General features: G+C 45.5%; 1 protein-coding gene across 2 annotated transcripts in view; it reads left to right on the forward strand.

Annotated features, from left to right (window-relative positions):
* Positions 1-19,151, forward strand: part of DDX31 (DEAD-box helicase 31) — a 39,694-nt gene that overhangs the window by 1,768 nt on the left and 18,775 nt on the right. For both annotated transcript variants that reach the window (XM_058423071.1, XM_040082963.2), the window contains exons 5-16: positions 339-409; positions 674-738; positions 1,537-1,581; positions 2,846-2,887; positions 3,656-3,720; positions 4,521-4,640; positions 4,904-5,010; positions 5,721-5,956; positions 6,302-6,478; positions 8,920-8,979; positions 14,903-14,953; positions 16,952-17,091. In XM_058423071.1, the coding sequence (XP_058279054.1) occupies positions 339-409; positions 674-738; positions 1,537-1,581; positions 2,846-2,887; positions 3,656-3,720; positions 4,521-4,640; positions 4,904-5,010; positions 5,721-5,956; positions 6,302-6,478; positions 8,920-8,979; positions 14,903-14,953; positions 16,952-17,091 (1,179 nt within the window). The remainder of the gene's footprint in view (positions 1-338; positions 410-673; positions 739-1,536; positions 1,582-2,845; positions 2,888-3,655; positions 3,721-4,520; positions 4,641-4,903; positions 5,011-5,720; positions 5,957-6,301; positions 6,479-8,919; positions 8,980-14,902; positions 14,954-16,951; positions 17,092-19,151) is intronic.

Consider the following 19,151-nt stretch of genomic DNA (forward strand, 5'->3'; position numbering starts at 1 on the left):
GTTTACCCCTAAAATCCAGTCACCTGTGATTATTTAATTATACATACTTGGCTTGTGAAGACCACAGTACCACTGTCCTGTTTGCTGTTGGGTTTGTAGGGGACTCCTGCTTTCTAGTTTAGTACTTGAATCATAAAACCATCTGGTTTGAATTTATCACATCTGGTGCCTCCCCAGTGCTTTGCTTAGAACTCACCTCAGCTGATGGAGCTGCACAGCAGCGATGAGTGAGAGGAATTTGGGGTAAAGAGTTTTGACACAGTCACTGTGTGTTAAAATCTTGGGATTCTATCCTGTGTTGCATCTGCATCTCCTGCCCTGCTTTGTTTGTCACCCAGTGTTCAGAAGCAAACGATTCCTGTGCTCCTGCAAGGCAGAGATGCCCTGGTCAGATCTCAGACTGGTTCAGGTCAGTGGTGAACTGTCACTGTCCTTCCTGCATTTATTTAGTAGATCTTAGTGGGATACCAACACCTCTCTTTTCTAATTGACCCTTTATTGAATTGCCTGTCAATCTTCCATTCTGGAAACTTCCTAATTAACAGAAACTTTTCCAGACTCTGACTGCAGTTTAAGAATGGTGGGACAAATGGTGCTTTGGTTTGCTGGAGTGCTGTAATTGCCACATATTTGTTTTAATGGAAAGTTTTCTTATTTTCTCCCTTTCAAAAAGGTAAAACTCTTGCCTATGGGATTCCACTTGTCCAGTCTTTGCAAGGAATGGAATCCAAAATACAGGTAGGTCCAACAGCATTACATATATTTCCTTTGATACTAAGATGAATAAAGATAAAATCCAGCTCCTGTAGTCATTGCTGTCTCTTTTTCATGCAAGCAGTCTATGTTCCCATTTATTTGTAGATGGGATTTTCTGTTGAGATGTGGATGATACAAGATCAGTGTTAGCCATTCCCCACTGCTCCATGCAGAAGGATAAGTTGGAAATGGGCTAAATTATCTGGTTGTGGAGAAGGTAGAGAGCAGAAGAAATGGTCTGGAAGCTGGGTGAACTGAAAACAAAGGCTACTGCCATGTCTTCAGAGGGAGTAAGATTTTAATCTTTGGCATGGAGTGGGATTGGGTAATTGCTCCCAATTTGGGTCATAGACCAGAAAATACTGCTGCAGATCTTGTGCATTTTATGGAAAGAGATCATCCTGACTGAAGGGTTGAAGCATTTCCAGCCCATCCTGGATTGTCACTCCCTGCAGCTGCTACCTGCAGATTGTTGCTGTGCATCAAACAGGAGAGCATCCCTGCAGCTCAGGAACAGGGAGTGAAACAACTTGTGTGTGCAGTAAAACGTTGGGTTTGACTCTGAGCAGCTTCCTCAGCTGGGAGGAGAAGGCAGCTCAGGATTGATCCGTGACAAACTTGATTCTCTAAAAGCCGTGGGGCAGAAATACCCTGAAATGTCGTGTACAAACTTGCACTAAAGCCCTTCAGAGCCCTCTGTGCTGGCTGAGGGCAGGGAGGTGTGGAAGGGCTCTGTCCAGTGCTGCCTTCTCTCAGAGCCCTGCTCTTGTGTGTTTGCAGCGCAGTGACGGCCCCTACGCGCTCGTGCTCGTCCCAACCAGGGAGGTAGGTGGCTTTTCCTTTCTCAGTCCGTTTGGAACACTGATTTTTGGGGGTGTGGATGTGGCTCCAGCAGAGTTCCCCGCGTTAGAAAACGCTGTCAGTCCTTTTGATCAGACCTTGCCCTCACAAAAAGTGGTGTCATTTTTGTCCAGTGCCAACCAGAGTGAGACAGAAGGAGTTTCTCAGTTCTCCTCCTGCAGTTGGAAATCTTTGTGGAGGCTGCAGAACCTCTCTGGCTCAGTGCAGGCCTCATGCCTCGCCCATACAAGGGGAATAAGTAAAACCAATGAATTCAGCTTTGCAAATGTGTGGGTTTATACAAGTGCTTCATTTTGAGAGCTGTTTTTTCAAATCCATAAGTGAATGCTGAAGGTGAGGCCTCCAAGAGTTGGTTTCTCCATTGAACTCTTCTATGTCATTTATATTATTTGCAATTGCAAAGGCAGTGTCAGAAGAGGTTATCAACCTTTTTTATTTTTGTTTGATATGTCAAATGATAATAACTTCCATGTGGAGAATTGATTGCAGGTATCTCATTTGGGGTCCAATATTTTATGCAGCTTGCAGTGCATTATCTCTGCTCTGTTACCTGAAAGGAAAAAGCTCTGCAGCTATTTAAATTTTTACAGCAACAACTTAACTGCCTCTTTAGGATGCCATGTGAATACTAAGTGTGGAGGAAACTGTGTGTAAGCTCATTTAAAGGGCATTGAGAGTACTTAGGAAGATAATTTGTGATTACAATTGATACTACTTTGTGATGGAATAACCTTCCTTGAGAAAAGAAATGCAGAGATAGAAAGATCCACTGGCCCAATCACTCCATGGGTCAGGTGAGGAACAGTGAGGGCTGCCAGAAGAGAACTGAGCTATGTGTTTCCTTTTCATGGTGGTTTTTGCCCAGAATTTCTATAATTTTCCTTTTTATTCTTCCTCTGGAGCAAAATTTTCTGTGCCTGTAGCTTGTTTTCTCCCCAGGGCATTCACAGAAGCCAGCAGAAGTCTCTCTTGTCCTGAGAACTGGCTCACGGAGCTGAGCCAGTAAAGAGATTTTTGAACAGGTCAAAATATGATAAAAGAGAGATTGTTCAAGAGAAAAAAAAAAAAAAATAAGCAGCTTCTACCAGAAAATCTAAGGATGCATTTAGAATTCTGATATACATAACTAGATTAATTTAGAGATTTTTGAGCCATATGGATTTGTAATCCAGCATTTTATTCCAGAGAGACTTTGTCAGAGCTCATTTTCTTTTGTTGATTTCTATAGCTTGCACTCCAAAGTTTTGATACAATCCAGAAACTACTTAAGGTAAGAATTCAGTGCTCTGTGTTCTTCTTATTCCTGTCAGGAGCTAAACAACTTCAGTTCCTGTGAATTCAGCTGAAGGTTTAAGGAAATCCAGCACCTGGCAAGATGCATGGTCCTTAAAGATAAATGTGTTTAAGTGTGTGATTTCCCTGTGGCATGTTTTAAATTATTACATGAGCAATTAAGTGATTAATTATGGCACCCTAGTTGCACATGTGCTGATAAACAAGCACAGTTGATTTTCACAGCCATTTGTTTGTAGAAATACCTTTCATTGTCTCAGGCTGAGTTATGAATGGAAACTCTCGCGGTGACAAGGACCGTTTTACTGAAACTAATACTGGACAGATGGGTTTCAGAGGGGGAGTAGGACTTGGGGAACTGCTTTGCCAGCTGAATGAATGGAGAAATGAGAAGGCTTTTAAAATCATTAAATGATAGTGCTTTCCTTGTAATTGAGGCAGACTATCTTACCATTGGGCTAGAGGGTGTTTAAATCATTTATTTATCTGATCCATATTTCCAGCCCCTCTTCATTTTTCCTTGCAATAATAGAATACTTCCTCATTATTTATAAGTGTTATAAATTTATAAGTCTTAAAAAGAGACAAGTCCTTTTTTTTTTTTGTGCTGGAGCTGTGATCACATCACATGCACGCTGCTGTCAGCTCCATCCTCTCTCTTTTTGCTAAGAAACAGCATTTTTTGATTAGGCTTTGTCTTGTTATTGAGGAGAATCATTGCTAGTCATGGTTTTCTTTTCTGTAGCCATTTACCTGGATTGTGCCTGGAGTGCTTATGGGGGGAGAAAAGAGGAAATCAGAAAAAGCCAGGTAGGAAACCAACTTCTTAAATTGTATTTTGGGTCCTTCTGCTCTACAGACACTTTATCTGCTACTCTTCTTCAGAATGTTTTTCTTACTGGGAGGAAGAATGGTGAGCTTGGATCAAGCTGTGATCCCCTGGATCTTACACAGGCACAGTGGCTGGGTCAGCAGGAAACATTCACTTCTCCCAGTTGAATCTGTTTCTAAAATGTTGATGAGCCTTCTGAGAAGATGATTTCTTGTGTCAGTATTTTTTTTTTCCATCTCCTGACAGACACCTGTATTTGCTTACCACCAACTGTATTTGTTATGGGGGAAATTGCTTTCTGGAGAAGAGATTTCCTGGTGTTAAAAATCCCTTTCTTTCCCCTTTTCAAGAATTGACTTGTAAGCTGGTAATCCAAAATGGGAATTTTCATTTCTCCCTATATAAGCATACACAAAAAGAAGTTTACTCTCGACAGTAAAACAAGTACTCGATTAGAAAAGAAAACCTAGCTGGGGTGTGTTAGATTTTTTTTTTTAATATATTATTAATATTTCTTTCCAGCCTGTTCTTAGCACTGAGTGTGCCTCTGAGTATCAGAGTATCAATGGTAATCAAGGATAAATTTTAGGTGGGCAAAAAAGAATCAGTTTTTATCAGTGAGAAAGTGCCATCCCTAATTTTGCTGTGGCACTTTTTCCCTCTGTAGGTTCCAATTCCTCACTCTGGGTCCTGTTCCATGCTAACCTGCATGGGATTATTTTTTCTTTCTTTTCTTTCTCTTACCTGGGTTTTATTTTTTGTTTTTAAATCTGCGCAGGTTACGGAAAGGGATAAATATCCTCATTTCCACTCCTGGCCGCCTGGTTGATCACATCAAGTCCACGGAATGTATTCATTTCCATCGCACTCAGTGGCTGATTATTGATGAAGCAGACAGGTAAATTTCCAAATGTTCAGATATAGAAAATTATTACAACACCCTCTGCATCATAATGCACTAAATATTAAAAAGTATGAGAGAGAGAGTGATCTTAATCCACTCATGCTCAGTGGCCTCAGCCAAGCACCAGATGTCTGGGATTAGGACGAAATACCCACTTTGGACAGATTGTTGGACAATTACTCATTGCAAAGATGTCATGCAGTGTTAAGATTTTCTCCTTCCTCCAGCACCTCTAACCATCTCTGCTGTTTCTGTAGGATCCTGGACCTGGGTTTTGAGAAGGATGTGGCTGTGATACTCAATGCTCTGAACGCTGAGAGAGAGGCACGTCAGAATGTGCTGCTGTCAGCCACCCTCACCGAAGGTGGGATATGGACAGATGGGGGCTCTTGTAGCTGAAAAATGCACAAGCAACTGCAGAATAGCTGGTTGAGTCTGCCTCTGATGCAGCCCAGCCTGAAAGCCCTTTACAGGAGTGGAGTTAATTTCCTGTTTAATTTCTGTTAATTTCTTTGTCTTATGGCACTTCCTTTGTTACTGGAATTTCTGTCAGTGTATGTACTTCCATGATATCCACATATGTCTCCCAAATTCCATAGCAAAGTCACCATGAACCTGAAAGTTCATTTGTTTGCTTTACAAATGAATTAAGGCTAAAAGCTAATGGCAAGAGAGCTGTTGCGTGCTTTGCTCTGTACCACACAAGCAGTCAGCTGCTGAGGCAAGAACTGAACCAGGCCTCCTGCACTCTTGATAGAGTGAAGATCTGCTTGGATTTTTCCACACACATTTTAAAGTAGGCGTGCCAAATGCTGTCTGTCCATAAAGACATTTATGTACTGTAAAATAGCACAGTTATGTTCTTGTCAGGTTCTGGTGCAGTCCACAGCAGCTAAGCCTGGTAAGCCCTAAAAGCGCTGAGGTTTGTGAGGGGGTTCTGTCACTGTCTGAGGGTGGCACACTGAGTTCTTGCCCTCCGCTCCTTTTCACTGGAATTGTGATAGTTGTTTTTTTTCTGGGAGTGCATCATCCCAGCCCAGACTGGGCCTCACTCTCCCATTTCCTGTGGTTTAGGAGTGACACGCCTGGCCGATATCAGCCTGAATGACCCCGTCAGCATTTCCATAGCAGATGAAATCCAGAAGGTGCCTGAACCAGCATCACAAACAGATAGGGAGGCCAGCAGTTCATCCAACTGCATGGAGCAGGAGAACTTTGCTGTTCCAGAGACACTCCAGCAGTATGTCATGGTGGTCCCCAGCAAACTGAGGCTTGTCACGTTAGCAGCTTTTATCCTGCAGAAATGCAAGGTGAGGCTTTTTTTGCATTTATATTACTGAGTAGCCCTTTGCCCTTTCCAGCTCCTTTGTCTGTTCCTCTGTCTAGGATAGCATGGATTAGATCCAGGGCTTTGAGGTGCATCTTGAGCCACAAGAGAACTGAGGTGCCGTTGTGTCTTTTGTGCTGGCAGAGAGATCCTCATGCAGCGTGTACTCGTTCTTCTGTTGTCGCTCACTGTTTGGTGTCAGACTCTGTAATCCTTTCCCAGATAATTTTACCTCCAGAAGTGTAAAGCACCTGGATCTTTTCACGATCGGGGAATTGGGAGAGGCCTTTGGAAGTGGTCATGTGCAATTCTCTTGCTCTTCTTGCAGTTTGAAAAGCGCCACAAGATGATCATCTTTTTCTCCAGCTGTGAACAAGTGGAATTCTACCACGAGCTCCTTGTGAAGGTCCTTTCAGGAGGGTCAGAGTCAGAGCAACCTGGACGTTCATCCCTCTCCTCTGGGAGCTTACGGTTTCTACGTCTGCACGGCGACATGGAACAGGAAGTAAGCACTCTCAAAATGTCAGGATCCGCAGTTTTATTCGTTATTCCCTGTGATTTATTATGTGGCTATTTTTGGGGAGGAGGGCAAAGGAGAGGACAGAGAGTCATTTCACCTCTAGGGGCCTCAGTCTTCCATCTGCTAATGAGAATAAGGATATTGTCCCATTTCTGGAAAGTACCTTGGTAGCTGTATCTGAAAAACACACCTGAAGAGGCAATTGTGTTATTTCAGCAGGCAGAGCAGCCATTCTCTATTCCCAGTGTGTGCACTAAACCATTTATGTCTCTGTGCTTCTCTCTCATGCAGTCAAGACAGGCTTTTAATGCCAAAGGAAAACCTCATCCAAGCCCCAAAACATTATTACCTAGTAAGTTTCCCCCATTAAATGAGGCTGGAGCAGTTTGGCTTTGATTTTGAAGAGCAGTGTCTTGAGAGACTGCTGTTTTCCCTGGGATGGAGTAATAGCATTGTAACAGTGATTACCCCAAAACAGATCTAGTTTTTAGCCAGATAGGCCTGAGTGGAGAGGTTGGACCTTGCTACAGAGGGCTGAGAGGCCAGGAGGAGTGTGTCAAATGAACTGGCACTGCAGAGTTTGTCTCAATAGCTGAGAGACCTCCCTTGGAAGCTCAGGCCCAGATCCTGCCCTTGGTCTGTGATGGAGAGAGCTGCTGCTCTACCCTGAGCTGCGCAGCAGAGATGGTAAATGAATAGAGCTCTTCTGATGGAGCAAGAGGTGAAGAGCCATTGTTTTTCTCACTCATTCCCATCCTGTGGAGACCAGAAACATGTGCTTTGCTGTCCCTGCAGTCTGGCCTTTCCTCAACCTGCCTGCCTGAGCAAGTGAGCAGGCCTGGTCTGGCCCAACTCTACCCTGACCAGCTGTTAAGCCAACAGAACACCACTAAGTAGCTGGCACCAGGGGAAGGGTTTTGCCTTTTTAGTACCCAGTGTGTAATTAGTGCTTGATGTCTTCAAATTAAGAGCATTAATGGAGCTAAATTGTGGATCCCATATGGTACTGCTGAGCACGGCTGCTGTCATTGTCAACAAGATACAGCGTGCTCTCTTCTTTAATTTTTGTCAGCAGAGGGTTCAGTGTGTCAGCAAGGCCCAAGTTTCCCTTCTTTTCTAGAACAGCATCTCTAGCTGGGAGTCAAGGGTGTAAGGTTTCTTCTCTTTCATCAGCATAACAGCACATTCACTTAGCTCCTAGCTAAGGGAAAAGCTTGGAACGTGAAAACAAGGATATTTTGGAAGGTGAGCAGAAAAGGGAGTGTAGGTGCAGAGGTGGTATTGGCAAGTGAAGACCAAGTTCTGCTGAGAACTTTGGTGATTGCTGCTCGGAGGTTGCAAATATTGTGATGTAGTGTGAGCTGTGGAGTCAGGTTTTGTGGCTTTCATCAAGAAAGAAACACACCCCAAAGCTGTTAGTTAAAATAACTGAAATGTGCTTGGGATGGTTTGGGGACTGACACAAACAGGAGGCTTTTGAAGTGAGCTGAGGGGCTGTACTGGGTTCCTGCAGTTCCCTTCAATGGCTCAAAGACTGCTGGGGAGGTAATTTGGGATCTGGGGGGTGTGGATGGCCCTGCCCATGGGCCTGAGGTGGTGTGAGGAGTGGGGGCTGCAGGAGTTGTGGCGGTGCAGAGCAGAGATGGGGACAAGGCTGGGGAGCACCCGCCTCTGAGCCTGGTGGGAGGAGCAGCCTCAGTCCCAGTGTCATCAGCTCCAGTGGTGGCCTTTGCCGTGGGAAAGGCATGGGATGGTGCCTCCTTTCCCCTTGGGCAGGGATTTCTGGCCATCTCTCCTGCCCTGTTACTTTGAAGCCTTGTCCCGCAGCAGTTCACCGTGCAGCTGAGCATCCCTGACACTCAGTAATTCCAGAGTCAGAGCAGTGGCTGTGTGCATGCCCCATTGGGCACATGATGAGGCTGATCTCTTGTGATGTGATTATATCACTGTGTCAACAAAATGGGCTTATCCTGCCCATCGTGTGACTGGACAGACAGCATTGAACGTGTCCAGCTTTGCTTGTTTCCACAAAAGCCTGTCTTGCCCATGAAGTGTGCCAGTGCTTCTGTTGGTGCTGGTTAATCCTTTGTGGATCCCCTCTCCATGTAAAACAGTTCCTGTTTTCTGGCACACACAGGCTGTGCTTCTGTGCACACCCTGGAGGTGTTGGCTGCTCTGATTTGCCCAAATGCATCCAGGCTTCCCCAGACATTGCCTTCCTACCTGGGACCACACCTGTGTGCCACAGATTTTTCCATTTACAGGGGGAGTCTGGCTGGCACCGGTGAGGCCAGTTCCTTTGCTTTTGAATCTGTACATGACCTAGTGAACAAGACACAGTTAAATTGTTATCTTAGCTAATTTGCTTTGTGTTCAATTTAAATATGCATAAGCAGTCTTCTAATTCTTCCTTTTCAATCTTCTAGGAAAGGACAGAGGTCTTCCAGGAGTTCCTAAAATCCAAGACTGGCATCTTGCTTTGCACTGTGAGTAGCCTGGAGTCCCTTTGCAGCTCCACTCTAATGGGCCTGTCTGATCCCTAAGGATAACCAGAGGAATTGGCACTGAGCTCTAATTCCAGCTCACTGTCTGACCTTGAGGAAAGTCATCTCCTTTTTCTGCAGCTCACATACTCAGTAAGGACTGGGGGCTTCTTCGCAAACTATTAATATGGTCTTCTGCTGAGTTACCACATACAGGAAAAATGTATGTCTTATATTAGAGACCACCAAGTATTTTGCGTGATCTTTTGCCTTGAAAAATCTGTTCCTTTGAAGCTGGAACCTTGCCCCCTACATGCAGCCAGTAGAATGCAACCCTGATTTGTAGTGTGCCCAGAACTGCCAGGAAAATTGGATGGAATGTGGTATTTCCCATCTTAATAACTACCCCAAGGTTAAAAACAACCACCTGCAGAGGTGGAAAGGGGAGCCCAACCAGAGAAGGAAAAGCAACCTGCTCTGCTGCTCTCCTCACCTTGTGCCCTTCAAGCTCCTAACAAGGGTGCTGAGGGTGAAATTCTTGTCCTCTGCTGAAGTTTGCTGGCACCCTTGGGTTGTGGTGGCACCTTCGCCTCTGGCTCCTGACCTGCCGGGGCCACAGGCTGCTGCAGTGGTGCAGAAGGCTGCACGATTTGCTCTCTAATAGTGGCAGCTGTTGATCTGAAAACGTGTGAATCTTGGCGATTTCTACCCACTGCAAACCTGTAAATTACAGCGATCGGGAGTAATTAGAGCTGAGAAACCCTCTCCAGCTCTGAAATGACTCCTGTTCTTGCTGCACGTTATTCTTAAAGGAAACCAGGTGCAATTTTTTCAGAGTGTGGGGGGCTGAATTTCCTCTTTTTTCTGCCCACAGTTCAAACTGGGAGTGCCATGTATGTAGGATTGTTTGATTTAGCATTGCCAAATTATATCTTACGTCACCTATAAAATTCTACTTGTTACCCTCTGGTCCTGCTTTGTGTGTACAACCTTTCAGTGATTTGATCAAGGTCAAAATGCATCTTTGCTGTGCATAGGTGGAACTGGAACTTGGTTTCCTTGTGTACAGAGGTAATACTTGAGTGTCAGAACTAGAGAGGAGAGTAGGGCTTAAATCATTCAGTGGAGTAAATTGATTTGAGGATAAAAAGTATTTGGTGAATTCCGAAAAATAAATAGTTAAACTTTGTTATCCTTGATGCACATGCTGCCTTATAACTGAGAAATGTCAGGTATGTGTCTTGTGTTTGAAATTCCAATTTAATGGGTTTGGAAAGAAGGTAAATGCTCCGTTTTAGACAAAGAGAAAGCAAAACCCTTGCAATCACTAGGCCATCAGTTCCTGGGTGAGAAGGTTTGAAGGGAAAATGCAGCTTGGGACAGGAGAAATCCATCAGGAGATGTGCAGCTGCTGAAAAGGTAGGAAGAAGATTTTGGATAAAGAAATCTAGGTGGATGGTATTCCCCTCTTGAGACCCTGGAGATGTGGTTTGATTTCCTGCCATGCCACAGGCTCTATGCAGGTGAAGGTGGAACTGGGCTGACAAGGCAAGTAGCCACAGGTCAGTTGAGCAGCCATAGTTGTGGGTTTGCTCCTGGCCTGTCACAAATGGGAGATAACGTAACCTGGATTGCCATGAAGAGGGTGGTGTAAGGTAACACATTGATTGTAACCCTCCTCCTCTTCAATCTAAGCCCCTTTGCATTTCCTGCAAGGCAGGGATGCGGCTCCTGCCGGCGCCGGTGACTCTGGCTCAGCTGGCACACGGTCAGCACGTTAAGCACAGCGAGCTGCCTGTCTGAGTCCAAAATCTCCCTGTGCTTCAACTCCCCATCTATAAAATGGGGAAAGTAGCACGGTTCCATCTTACAGAGATGTTGGGAGGACGAATGCATTGAAAGCAGGAGGTGGCCTGTTACCACAGTAATGGGGACCATATGGACACCTTAATATAGAGATACACTTTGCACCAGTCCCACATTACAGGTGCCTCCCCAGCGCAGATGTCCAAAGGGCAGCCAGGCTCTGTGACCACCTCCTGCCTCTAAGGGCATTGCTTTTTCTAACACTCTTCTCCATATCGGAAAAAAAAATATCCTGCAGAAAGGTGGTCCTGATCTTTTTCACTGCGAAACCATGTCTTGTGCCCACAGAATTTTGAAACCTGGCTCACAAAAGAGCAACACAAATAATGTTGCCGTCCTTCCCTTGTCCCTTATGCCATGTTCTCCACCCATCTTTCCGCTCTAGTAAGCAATGGGACCTGCTGTTCCTTTTATTAATTTGCTCTATGTCATATGTATATTAATATAGCCCATAAAATATTTTTGCCAGACAGTATAAGCTGGCAGACAAGAAAATAAAGAAGGGCCATGTATCTCAGAGGGTCTCATCCAGATTTATTTCTCTCTCCTTCACTGAAAGTTCTTTGCGGCTTCCTTTGGGATGTGCCTTTTAAACAAGTTCATCTCTTCCAGGGAGGGAGGAAAGATCATTTGGAGATTGTTTGCTGTTTACTCAGTCACGCTAACTCATCTTGCCAGTTTTCTGGCGGCCCCAGCCAAGAGCTTTCGCCTCTGACAGCTTCTGTGCTCTCCCCTTCCTCCTCTGATTACGCAGCCCAATCTGTCACCCTGCCGACGGGGGTCTCTACCCTGCTGATGGCTTTCCACACTCGGCAGTAATGACTTTTGGCAGGCCGGGAAGGCGCGAGAGCTTCTTCCCCAGCTTGGAGAGCCGTTAGGCCCTCTCTGCCTGTTAGCTAAAGCACTTTGTGAGGTTCTTTGGTAAATAAATGAGTCATTTTAATCCAACTGACAGCCTGGCACCTGAGCAAGCTGCCTTCCATCTGTACTTCTAGGCCTCATGTAGGCAGCCAATTGTCAAGCTCAGGGCCTTCAAGACCTCACCATTGAGTGTCTTTCAAAAGCAACTTTAGCAATTTCCTTTGCCCTAATTAGATTGTGTGAAAGGGACTGAGCAAACCAAGGCCCTTGCAAAACTTTTGTGGCCCTGTTGGTTCTGATCTTGCGCGGTGACAGGTCTCGCTTTTGGTGCGGCTTTTTTGCCCTCCATTTCCTGGCACCCATCCCCTGTACCCCATTCTTTGTAACCCATTTTCTTGGACCCACCCCTGAACCCCTAAGCACAAGCACAGGCTGCTAACATGAATCGATCAAAGCAGAAATTTCAGCCTTTCTGGCATCCCTCAGGTGGATTGTTCCTTGATCCTGTGCCCCTGTGTGCCTTGCAGTTGGGATCAGGGCAGGAGCGTGGTTAAGGCTTCAGGTTATCGTGTTTGGCATCTGGGCTTTCTTTAAAATTGCACTGGTGTAGGTTATTTTATTTTTTTTTGTTCCCTTGAGATGGTCACTGAAGAATTGGCCCTTCCATTGCCCATGGAAGGGAGGCAGCAGTGACCTGCCGAGGTGTCATATCCTTGATTTCCCTGTAATTAAGGAATGGTGGTGTGAGGTCACACATGGAAGGGGCAGTGCCATCTGAGGCAGTGGAAAAGAGGGGAGAGTGGTGCACTGAAAACCTCTTGGGCTTCTTGAAACAGTACTGGCAGCAGGTTAGTGCTTCTGTGCGTGGAATAAATGTAAAACCGGATGGCTGTTGTTTGAGCTGTGTTCTCTCTCCTGGAAAGGTGACCCACAAATATTTTTCTGAATTTCTGAGAAGCTGAAACTCATGGGCTCTGCCAGCAGAGGAAAGCAAATCAACTCAGACTTTTTACCCTAGTCCTACCTTGCTGTTCTCTACCGGGGTCTTTGAGGAAAAGGAGCTCAAGGAGACACAGGTGGACTGATACTGAGGAATCTTTGAGAGTTTGCAAAACACTCCAATTTACCAGTAAATCCCAAGAGACTTCTGAAAGAGAGTCAAGGGAAACCTCAGGAGAGTAGCTGCTGCTGTGTGTCAGTGAGGACTGAGGGGAGCTGGTGGCACTGTGAGAGCAATCGTGAATGCAAGGCTGGTGATGGGAGAAAGCCTTCTCCTAAAATGTTCTCCCTGGCTGTTTATGAGGCTTTTGGTGAACCTTTTCAGCTTGGGCAAAATGCACATGAAAATGCTGACTTTGCCAGTGATTTTCCAAGCTGAGGTATTGAGAAGATTATCTTGGAAGAGTAGGGAAGGAATCTGGATGGATGAGGGGGATGGCTCCTGCCCCTGCTGTCCGCTCCTCCTCATGTTAGAGGCGCTCCAGACCACAGGGGTGTGTTGGTTGTTGGTTTATTTTGGGGAAACTGCCCTGTCCCAAGGTCAGAGCCCTGTCCTCACACAGCCTTTCCTCAGCTCCTGGGTGTGAGGAAGAGCACAGTGAGGGAAAAGACCAAAGCCTTGTCAGCGTGGAAGAACAGAGCCAGCCAGCTCGGAATCAGCCGTCAGCGCTGCTGTCTGATCGTGCTGTAGAGTTTATAGTCTTGTTATCCCGGTAACTGCTGTACACGCTTCCCGACTTCCCTTGATTTATTTTCTCCAACCTCCTTTAAATGGCTTTTTGTACATCTGTTCATTCTGACTCTGGGAACAAGTCACTCCTTAATGAGCGTGTTGGAGCGCGAGTGTGCATTATTTCGGAGTGGGCGCTGTGGAAAGTGTCTCCTCTTTTACTGCACTTGGAGCCACAGAACAGCCTGGGTAGCGTTTATGGGAAGGCCTTTGCTGCCAAAACATCAGCTTCCCATCCTTTTAACGTGTGTGGGAGTTGCATGAAAACACTTCAGTGGGTGGCTGACACATTTTTAGTACATTAGGCTCCTGCTTACGTCCTTAATATATTCTATTTTGCAACTAGCTAAAAGATACATGTGTTGCAAAACATTTCCTAACAGAGTTAAATCTGCACACCTGCTCTGCTATTGCGCCTGGTGAATGTGAAATCCAAGGAGTATGTGAGGACATTACTAATGAACAGAAAATCAAGAAGGGAGATTGAAATGTGTTTGCGCTCTCTGGTTTGGATAGTATTTAAACTCTCTTTTTTCATGGAAGGGGTATGTTTTTGGATCTGTGCTGGCTGTGGATAACTAGAGGGTCTCATTCAAGTCGTTCTCTAAGTTGATGGGTTTTCTCACCAGCTGGCACATCAAATAACACCTTGACAGCAGCTTCAGACTCTTTTCTTCATGGCTGTGTTTTGTTTCTCCAAATCAAAGCCTGACTGGTGCGAATCTAAAGCATAGCTGAAATATCCTCTCCTGGACCTGTGCTCCAGCTTCCTGCAGATTCTGCTAGATTGTTTATTGGCCTTTTATTTTAGGGCCAGATGACCTGCAAGTCATCTGCTCCTCAACTTCAGACCATCACCTAGGAAACAATTAATTATTTGTAGGTAGAGGTCAGTGTATCTTTGGTCATTCCACCCAAGGCTAGGGATTCTTGACCATTGGCTTTTATTTGATTTTTTCACTTTTCATCATAAGCAGCCAGGTTTTAGTACTTAGATTTGCTGTGGAGAAAGGTGTGCTCAGAACTCACCTTTTAGAGATTTAATTCTGCCTCTCTGTGTTTGGGTGGTAGGCGCTCATGAGCAGATCTCGTTTCATCAGTGAAACAAACTGAGGAACCAAAGGTGTCACTACCTTTTACACAGTGGATTCTCTGAGATACAATGCGAAGGAGCCATAGCAAAATGCTGTAATTCAGCACCACCATCCTGAAATAGGCGTTTGTATCCTCCAGGCTTTGGGTCATAGTAGTGGATCATTTTTTATTGCATTAGTCTGCTAACAATCCTTGCTTTTTAAACTCTCAGTGTTATTTCTGACCTTCAGTCCATCTCTCCCCAAATTAGACACACAAAATTCCTACTTACACAGCCAGTTGCTTTCAGACACAGTTGCCATCCCAGAAGACTCCTCACTCTGCTGATACCTCCAAAGGATTTTTACTAAAGTGATTTCCTTATTAATTTTAAAGGATGTAGCAGCACGGGGACTGGACCTGCCTCAAGTGACCTGGATCGTGCAGGTGGGTTTGCTCTGTGTGTGTTGAGTGCAGCCTTGCTCAGATGAAATCCCTTCTCAGTCTAGAACCTTCCTGCAGTTTGCTGGTCTTGGGGCTGATACCTGCAGGTGTGGGAGACCTACAAGTTCCTGACTGCAGGACTGGGGCTTTGAGGTTTACCAGGATAAAGCATTGCTACGGTAGCCTTGGTCTGGTTTTCTCTTTAATAATTCTGGTGGCACCAGAATTTCTCCTGGCTGGAGATGTAACACCTTCATTTTCCCCCCCCAAGAAGCCAAATTTTGTGAAGTCCTGGCCATCTCTTGCAGTTCTGTTCCTGTTTTCCTGAGCTTGCTGGGGAGGCAGTTCCATGAGGAGTTTAAGTGCATTCCTGATGTTAAACATGGAGTAGCCCAGGAGTGTCAGTGCACTGGCCTGGGTTTTTTGAGTGTTTTGAGTGAGGCTTGGCTGGGTTGGGGCTGAGTAGCTGCAGGCATCCAGCTTCCAGTAGAACTGCATGGTTCACATTTTCCCTGAAAAAAACAAGCCCAACAAAACCCCACACTGCTGTGTTGCTGTTGACAGAAATACAGTCCTAGGGAAAAAAAAAATAGAAACAAAGGAAGATGGATTGAACCTTAAAAATAGCAGCCTGTCGTTTCAAAGAGGAGGCTGTGAGCATGAGACAGATTTCATTTCTATAAAAGATTTATAATTAAAAAAAGGTTAGTTGAATAGAGGAAAAAACTGATCCAGAGATTCACATGTATCAAGCGACACCTGGGTAAAAGGAACAGGGCACAGAGCCTCAACAAAGCTTTTTAATTTCTACCTCATCCCTTCAGGTAACAAATTTGATTTGATTTTTGTGTTTTTTTAAAAAAAGAATGATTTTGTAGCAGCCAGCTAGTCGGAGAAGGCTGTGGAAGTGAAGTCTTTAATTCCCAGATCTGTATATTAATATAATTTAACCAAAGATATAGTTGCCAGTGTTAGAACGCAGTGCAAATTACCTAAAGCCCTGGGAGACTTCTGTGTGTCCAGAAGGCGAAATCTCAGCTGTCCTGAGAGCTGTGTCCAAGAGCAAGGACCTGCAGGGAGCAATTAGATTGCTCACAGCATCTTACTCACACCTCTAGCCAGTAGAAACTTTGCCAGAGGGCACAGGTATAAACACTAGAGTGGGCTTTGGTTGTTGGGTTTTTTCCAGTTAAACTGCTGAGGGCTCATTTCTGAGCAGTATCTCTGTGCTTGTTCATTTTTTCCAGGAAAGAGAGGAAGGGGGGGAAAGAATAGGGGGAGGTTAAAGGGAGGGAAATGTGTCACCCTTTATCAGATCTTGCAAATGGCTGGGCAGTTTTGATTCCCAGTGAAGTAAATGAGAGGCACTGCTATATTTGGGGGTGTTTAAGGAGCATTTTCATGGTGCCTGGTAGTTGGACAGGAGAAGACAGTTGCTAGCTGTATCATAAACTGCTGAAAACACTCCCTCTTCACTCTTAGATTTATTCTACCTTGTAACCAGCTATGATTTGCCTTAATTCAAAAAAAGCAATTTAGCCAACTCGAAATTGGCATCAGTTGATTTTTTATTTTGTGTTTTTTCTCCCAAATGCAGAGCAGGCAGCTCCCTGCTCCACATGAGCAGTCCTGGGCTCTCTTTGGCGTGGGATTTGATTAGATTTGAGTTCCTTTTTTTTTTTTTTTTTTTTTTTTTTTTTTTTTTTAAGGGGAAGCGAACAGGTTTCTGTATAGAAATAAAACGTAAAAGGCAGAGAGACACGCTGAGATGGGGAAACTGTCCTATTATCTGAAAGTTGGCCAACGTGTCACATCCACATGTCAAAAAACTGCCGCGGCTGAGGGGCTGAGTGATGGTTCCGGGGATGAGGCGTGTTACAAACAGCCCAATTCCTCGGGAAGGCGCAGCTCTGTGTGGGCTGTGCCTTTCATTCCAGGTGAAGCTGGGTGTCTCATTTAATAATTAACATCCTGCTAATTCCTCTTTTCCCTTTCCTGAAGTACAACGCTCCGGCTTCACCTGCGGAATACATCCACCGGATCGGGAGGACGGCGCGCATCGGCTGCCGCGGGAGCAGCCTGCTCGTGCTGGCGCCTTCGGAGGCAGGATATGTCAGCTTGCTGGCTTCTCACAAGATTAAGTGAGTCAGAAACGCGGACAAAAGTTTCAGCTCATCCTCGCTAATTAACCTTCCGTGGCACTTTCAGCGGGACCGTGTCTCGTGCAGGTTTTAATAAGAATTTATTAATTCTCCCGATCCGGGCCTGGCCCCAGACTAGCAAAAGGAGAAGAGGGAAGTGTGTGAAAATCGCCAGCGTGACAGGCTGTGCGTGAGTGAGTGTGCGTGGTGAGGGGCAGGGAGGAGACGACGGTCGGAGATCCTTTGCGCAGCATTGTTTTCTGTCTGGCCCCGGGTTCAAATCGTGCCTGTGTGCAGGTCACACGTCAGAGGAGCCTGTCAGGTGCTGCCTGGCCCTCTGCCTGCATGGCACCACATTGTCACCGACTGTGCTGGCCCTTCGGGAGGGATCCAGGGGAGAAATTGCTGGGGAGCTGTTGGTCGTATCTGCAGTTAGTTGACCGGGATGTGTTGTTTAGGTGGCTTGTGATAGGAATAGGAGAGGCTTTGGCAGGTGGTGAGAGCCCAGTGTGGTGCTGGAAGGCAAAAAGGGAGGGTGGACTCTGCAGACCCAAAGTAGGGTGTGCTTCCAAGCCTGGGAAGGCTCCTCTTGCCTGGCTCTGGCTTGGACCTGGGAGTAGCAGCGAGGAGAGCAAGCCAGGCTGGGTAAGGACCAGCCCAGTGTGCAGTCAGGTACCTGGTGGCTGCCACATGATGAGATTTTAGTCCAGCTCCGCTTGCACAATGGTCCTTTTGTGGAGAAAACCCACAACTGGCTGCTCAGCATCGCTAGGCAGGATCTCCAGCCTCCTCAGCAGCCAGCTGGGTGTTTGTGCCTCCCCTTGCTCCCTGCTCTGCTGTCTCTCAGTGTTTGAGAACATCAGCAGAGTCCCTTCAGCGCTGTAGCAGTGTTGATGGAGCCCTGTAAACTCATGCACAAATTAGTTCCCTTTTATTTCTTGTGTTTCTGTCGGGTGGAGCTGCTTGGAATCGAATTTGGGGTTGCATCCTTGAAACAAACAAATGTTGGCAGTAAATACAGGCTTATTCTAGGCTGTGAGCCATTTAGTGGTCTAACAAAGAGCCATCCATCATCCCAGGTAACTATCTATTAAGCAGACACCAGCAAGACATGGAAGGCTAAGCTGACAGGGTTTTTTTTCATGTAACAAACAGCACTGACATTTAAAGGTGAAATCCCACATAATTGTGAATTTTAAACTCCAAGTAGAAAGTTCTATCTTTCTATTTTATAATATTTTGGTGGTGTTAGAGGAAGGAGAGGGAATTTTCCTTCCTTTTTATTTTAAATGTTAATGCTTTTATCCAATGTTGTTGTTTTTTAACAAGTTTAGGGAAGTGTCACTCAGGCTGGTAATTACATCTGCTAAGGAGACCTGTTGTTGAGCTGGCCGTGGTCTTCAGGAATCTCGAAGACTCTGAATTTATGTGAGGGGGAGGTTCACGTGAATTCATTTTTCCTTCGCTTTTCAGAGCCAGACAACTCTGGGGATTGCCTTTTCTTGTTTTGTTTGTTTGCTTTATGCTCTGCAGATGAAGGACTTGCCAGAAAGGAGTGCAATTTGCCTTCCTTGACCCCCATCCTCAGAGGGAAGGCAGCAAATGCCTGACGGGCACGGGGGCGATCCGGCCTCTCCGCTCTTCCCACATGGAGGAGGAGAAGGGGCACCAGGACAGAGCAGGGAGCTGATGAATTACTGAGAAGATGCAGGAAGGCAGCTTGAAGCTCAAGGCAGCGAGTGCCATCAGCACAAATTGCCGTTACCCTTCATAAACAGAGCATTATGGTGATAATCCTGACAATTTAATTCAGCGCGAGGGCGAGAGACAGCGTGTGTTGGATGTCACCGAGCCTCCCGAGCGCTGCTCATTTCTGTTCCTTTACCCCAAGTCTTTGTAGCTTTTGACTTGGTCTGCACAAGTTACAGGAGTTTGCTTTTTTTTTTTTTTTTCCCCTCATTCTTAGCTTAATTTTTAAATTTGTTGTCGAGGGTGAGCATGTGTTGTGAATCTTTTATTTTAATTTGTTGGAGATTTTTTTTTTTTCCCCTTTTTTAAAT

This window comes from Hirundo rustica, chromosome 20 (assembly GCF_015227805.2).
Source record: "Hirundo rustica isolate bHirRus1 chromosome 20, bHirRus1.pri.v3, whole genome shotgun sequence".
Lineage (NCBI taxonomy): Eukaryota > Metazoa > Chordata > Aves > Passeriformes > Hirundinidae > Hirundo > Hirundo rustica.